Source organism: Centruroides sculpturatus, unplaced genomic scaffold, assembly GCF_000671375.1.
Source record: "Centruroides sculpturatus isolate CEXI.00-Female unplaced genomic scaffold, Cexi_2.0 scaffold572, whole genome shotgun sequence".
In the NCBI taxonomy this organism is placed as follows: domain Eukaryota; kingdom Metazoa; phylum Arthropoda; class Arachnida; order Scorpiones; family Buthidae; genus Centruroides; species Centruroides sculpturatus.
Window position 1 is genome coordinate 32,242 of NW_019386150.1, and position 6,052 is coordinate 38,293.

General features: G+C 28.8%; 1 protein-coding gene across 1 annotated transcript in view; it reads left to right on the plus strand.

Annotated features, from left to right (window-relative positions):
* The window catches only part of LOC111613822 (eukaryotic translation initiation factor 4B-like), a 25,964-nt gene extending 22,717 nt beyond the window's left edge, over positions 1 to 3,247 (plus strand). The window contains exons 2-3 of the mRNA XM_023355173.1: positions 2,706 to 2,846; positions 2,940 to 3,247. Of these exons, the coding sequence (XP_023210941.1) occupies positions 2,706 to 2,846; positions 2,940 to 3,232 (434 nt within the window). The 3' untranslated portion in view covers positions 3,233 to 3,247. The remainder of the gene's footprint in view (positions 1 to 2,705; positions 2,847 to 2,939) is intronic.
* The last annotated feature ends 2,805 nt before the right edge of the window (positions 3,248 to 6,052 follow it).

Here is a 6,052-nt window from a genome sequence, read left to right on the forward strand (position 1 = left end):
AGTCAGAAAAAGGCAGTCAGAGTGAGGACACAGTCCAGTTAGAAAGACAGTTAGAAGGAGACAGTGAGATAGTCAGCAATTGTGGACACAGCTCCAACCCGAGAAAGAGTGGCTCAAGAGAAGACAACTCAAAAACGAGCAAGAACCAGACGAAGTGCAGTGAACACCAGAAACCTCCGCAGTCTTGGCCGTCAAGTCAATGTCACAAGAGAAGACATCTTGTTTATCTGGTATGTTGTGAGTCGCGTAAGTTCGAAATACCCTCGTTAGGTACCCCCCTCGTTGAATAGATAAGAATAGGCAAATTTCCAAAATCGGTTTTTATAACTCTGTTCTAAACTTTTGTTTATGTTAATAAATGTCCTTAAATTGGTTATATCTGACTCTGCATTCTTCCTCCTGAGAGGCTCATTCCTGGACTTCAGAGTGACTCTTACCCTCGCGCCTTAATCATCCATTTCATCACAAACGGTGGTGTGTCCGATAAAACACACCTGGTGGCAGGACTCTATTTAAAAAAGTACGTAATAAACCTTTTACGGCCCCCGAACTCCACAGTAGCTATGCGTCGATTCCGCGCGACACGTCCAAACATGTAAGCCGAACAATAGTGTGGGGAGAGTGAGTAATCAAGGGTTGCGTGGCGCTCAAACAAAAGACGAATCGATGAGATTTGAAAATTGCGTAACTCCGGGTTCGCGTAAGTCGGGGTATGACTGTATTATATTTTTATTCCACTTTAATAAAAACAAGTAAAACAGTGAAGCCATTCTTGGGATGAGACTGTCTCGGAGAGCGTGAGCAACGCATGCACAAATCTTGCACTTGCGCCTGTTTGTAGAAACAGTCTTAGCATTTTGTATTTTATTTTGACCCTGTTATCCATTTCCTGACTACATACAAGTCTGGTTTTTTTATGTGTGCATGATTTGGACACACAAAAATACTCTTTGCCAAATTGCACCTCCTGACATGTACTCCTTCATACCTCGAAGGTGTGCAGCCGTTGACGACAGCTCAATTTTAGAGATGAGACAGTCTTGTCAAATATTGCCAAGCGGTGATTTTGGCACTGTGCAGCCTGACCTTTGATTATTCAGTTACAGTTATCATTATTTTTAGGTAAATATACCTATTTAAGCTTATGGTGTTTTTAAGCTGTTTTTTTTTTCTACTATCGGTTATAACATATGTTTAGTAACACAGTCATTATCATTTATCAATTTATTATCAGTATTAGACAATACTTTAAATATTTAATGCTAATTGTTTTAATCATTATTTACTTGCAGAACAGTAGATTAAATTGCTGACATTTTAATTGCCCTTTTTTTTCAATTAAATTTAAATTGCCCTTTTATTTCAATTATACATTATCTGTTATTAAAGACAGTAAAAATCAGCACACAAACAATGGATGACTTACTTTTAAGTAAGAATAATAATTATAATTAAAAAAATTTCAAGTTTGACATATTCTAATGTATTTTAATTTCAGTCAATGAAACTAGAATATCCACTAATTTTTGTTTTATTTATTTACCCTACTTATCAATAACCAAATGATAACTTTATTAGTATAGACAAGTGATTACAATAAACAGATTCTATTGTAATTACAAAAAAGCAGCAGTCTTTAGTGATAACTGTATAATTGGTAGCTTTTCATTCTGTATCAACTTATCTTGATCTGAATTTATTATATTTAATTTATTTCTATTTATTGTATATATTGGATTATTAATTGACACACTGACTGCCATAATGATAAAAATTTCTGCAGTCTCTGAGGCTGGGCTTTTTTATTCGTTTACTATTTATAGAAATATAATAGGTTAACAACAGTCATATTGAATATAGCAGTTTTTTTTTTAAACAAGATTTTGATATGTGAAGCAAGTATGCCTTACATTGCCTAAATAAGATAATTTTCATGTTGGTGCCATGTGGTGCACATGTGCCTTGCAGTTGTCCACCTCTGAACCTGAATATTCTACTAAAAAGCTTTCATTGTACACTACATATTTGTTCAAGTTTGTGTTGTTAATTCGTATCGGTAACTACAGGCATCTAAAAGCAAGTGAAAAATGTGTGATTGTTAAAATGAACAAACTTGTTTGAAAGCATTGCTGAATGATATTTTGTCAATCAAGAAACTTTTGAAAGTTTGTCTGAAAGTTACAAAGGTGGGCCAACACAAATAATATGTTCACTAGGCTGCCTACTTTAGTTCCACAAAGCATTTCTATTCTAATGTGATGCAATTGTGTGTGACTTGATTTGGAGTAAAATACTAGATGTGAGACATGTGCAATGTAACCTGATCAGTTATGAGCACTGCAAGTCACACATGCTTTACGTGGTGGTCAATGTGTTAATTTGATATCTGATTACTAGAAAGTGATTATGATTTTATTAAAATTTGCTTATTGTAAATAATTTAAGCAAAAGAGAAAAAGTAATGAAATAATTTTCATCATTCAAAAGGAAGTTAAACTGAAATAGAAATTGTCTCTGTTCAGAATAATTTTATCTATAATTGTAATTTGGATATTTTGTTATAGTAGTAACAATAGAATAAGCTGAAGTAGTAAAGTAATTTGATTAAGTTTCTTAAAGTAAAGCTATAATAAAATAATTTATAAAAATACTTCAGAAAGAATATTTATAAATGTTTGAAATCATAAAAATAATATAAATTTCAGGTAAAAGTAAACGTCGTGTCAAAGGTAAAACTCTAGATTTGAACAGTTTTCTTGCAAATGAACAAGATGCTCCTAGTGGATTTGCTGTGGTTAATACCCATTATGACTGGGGAGATGTTATGGAAGATGCACCTGTTGATGGTGAGATAAAAGATTTGTACAATATTTTGTTTTAATGTTTGTTTTACTATCAAAGAAGTTATTTTTATAATATTTTAAATATTTTAAATTTAGATAAATTTACCCTTGATTATAAGAAAGATTCAAGAATATTTTTACCAACTGCACCAAAAGCTGCTCGAGGGCCTGATATTGATATGAGCAGAATTCCTACAAAACCACCATTTACAGCATATGTAGGCAATCTTCCATATGATGTTAATGAAGAAGATATTATTAAATTTTTCCGACAGTTAAAGGTAAGAAACTTATTTAAATTAATTTGGAACTTAGATTATTTGTTTATTATTACAAATATTTCATATTTATTTTCATTTATTATTTACATCATGGGCATCATGATATAGCTTCTTTCAGATGTCCAAATGTTAATAGCAATTGAAAAGATAAAAAGAACAAAATATTCATGACATAAATAAGTATTTAAATCACAGCTCTATACAATGACTGCAGAGGATTGTAAATTTTATGTAATAGTGTTTAGTCTATAGCTATTTTGTTCCTTTATTTCTAAACAGGCGGTGTTCCATATTCTTATTGTAGAAAAGATTATTGAATGTTGTCCCACAGAATGTTTATGGTTTGGAATTATAGTCTCTCTACTTTCTTGAAGGTTTTTTTTATTAAGTTGTTCATATATATTATATAATTGGTAAAAATTATGTTGATATGTCTTTGTTAAACAATATTTTACCATGACTAAAATATTTTGTTTTACGTTATTTATTTTTGTTATTGTATGTAGATGATACAGAGGTGTGTTTAGCAATGTTGATGCAAGTTCTAATAAAATTATTTTGAGATACTTGGTCTAAGTATAATATAATTACAAGTATTTCTTCATGTTATTATTCCATATCAAATTTTTGGTTCTGTTATGGCTCTGTTTGTAGGATTGTTTCAGTATTTAAATAGGTTTTTCACTTGCTTATTATGCTAATAAATTAACTCTTTTTTTTTTTTTCTTATCTTAATAATATGGAGACTCTAGCCTTTTGGCTTTTTCTCTGAATCACTCCTCTTAGAAATTAGGCAAAGTGGTTGGTGCGGTGAACAAAACACTCCAAGATTTTGATATATTGGTGAGGAGAAGAGTCAATATGAGGCCAGTATATCGGAGTTAAGGTATGGACAATCGTAAGGTCCAAGGTTAAGAGATGGCCTAGCTCTTGGTGGGCCCATCTGTATTGCGGGCAGACAAGCCAATAGTGGATGGAAGTTTCTGGTGGGACAATAACAATAAATCTAATAAATTAGATTTATTGTTATTGTCATTTATTGTTATTATATTATTATTATTATATTATTATATATTATTGTTATTGTTATTAACAATAAATCTAATAAATTAGATTTATTGTTATTGTTGTCTAAAAATGTTGTTTATGTTAATGGCTGAACAATGTAAGTCCCAAATATTTATGAAATCAGTTTTCATTATTTCAATCTTATCTGTAAATAAATAAATATTTTTAACATGTTTCATAGCTTCTTTTTAATGAAAATCACATAGCAAGTTTTACATAGTTGATAGTTAGTTTATTAATTTTTGTTTAAGAGTTTAAAAATGATAGAATGAATAGAAATGGGTGATAGGAAATTTAGATAACTAAAATTTAATTTAATTTTTTTATCTATTTATGTTTACTAAACCATAATTTAATACTTTGTTGTTTGAAAATCTATATTATGATAGAAGTTTGTTGCTAGATTACAGGACTTTTTTGTATTTTTGCAAAATTTGATAAGTTCTATGCAATCTGTACATTGCAAATGTTACTGTATATTTTGTTTTGTATTAGTTTATGTTGCTCTATGCTTCTTCTGATTTGTTTATTTATGCTTTTTACTCAGTCTAAAGATGATACAGTGTATGACTATACTGTTTTTCAATTAGTCTTAGTCATTGATTGAAAAACCTGAAAAAATGTTGATCATATTACTGCTGAGGGGTCTTTAGCACACCTCATGTCCAAACAAATTCTGATTCATGTTGCATAATTGTGTATTATTGGTTACTTCTCAGAGGATAACTAATTAATGGGTATTAAATTAATAAACTTTGACTGTGTTTACAGTAATCTGACACAATTAAATTGTAATTAGGAATTTAAAATTTACAAAAAAAAATGATAAAAATTTGTAAATTTTTAATATTACTGTAATTATGAATATACAAAAAACATTTTTGTTTTATTATTCCTTTCCAATATTCACACCAGTGATAGTCCGAAATAAAATTTTCACATACAGAGGTGAACTTTTCTTTCAAGCTTCACCTCCACAATAGAATGCAAATGGAAACAGCGTCCTCTGGTAATTTTGTCAATATCACAAAATAATACATAAAGTAAAAATTTAAAATTTGGCCAATGATATTTAATTTAAAAAAAATAAAATTATCATGAATATCCAAAGAAAGGAATATGAAAGCAAGAATTTTTTCTTTGTATATTCGTGACATTTTTATATTTAAAAAAAAAATTAAATACTGTTGGCTAAGTTTTAAATTTTTACTTTATGTATTACTGTAATTGATAAGAAATCGATTAAAAAAAACTATAGAACAAATTTCAATTGTTTTAGATATACTTTATTGTTAGATATTGATATAGATATAATTATTGTTAAAAGAACAGAAAAATTATGATTTATAGGTGTATGGATGAAATTATAAAAACATGTTCAAGTTAGCAGAACTAGCACTGCATAATTAGAAAAATAAATTTTTCATTACAGTAAAATAACAGTTTTTAGCATATGTTGAAGTAACTTTAAATTTTATTTAAAAAAATATATTACTGCAGCAAAATATGAAAAGAAAAATGTTTAAATGTAAGCTTTGCTGTCATTAATCAAAACAACAGTATATATAAAAGATTATATAAATAATGTGTATATGTGAAACTAAATTGATCTTAAATTTATTCACTTACTGAAAATATTTGAAAATGGGCAGACTTTTTACAGAAAAATAAAATGGCATAGTTGATGTTGAGCAAGTTATCAGAAAAATTTAAATCTCTAAAAAATAAAATATTTATATACTGCAAGACATCAAAGCTTAATTTCTGATGACTGTAAAACAAAATTTGATAGAAATGGTTGATTTTAAGTACTATCTGTTTTTGTTCCATATTATTTTAAATTAAGTTTTTGGTTGTCTT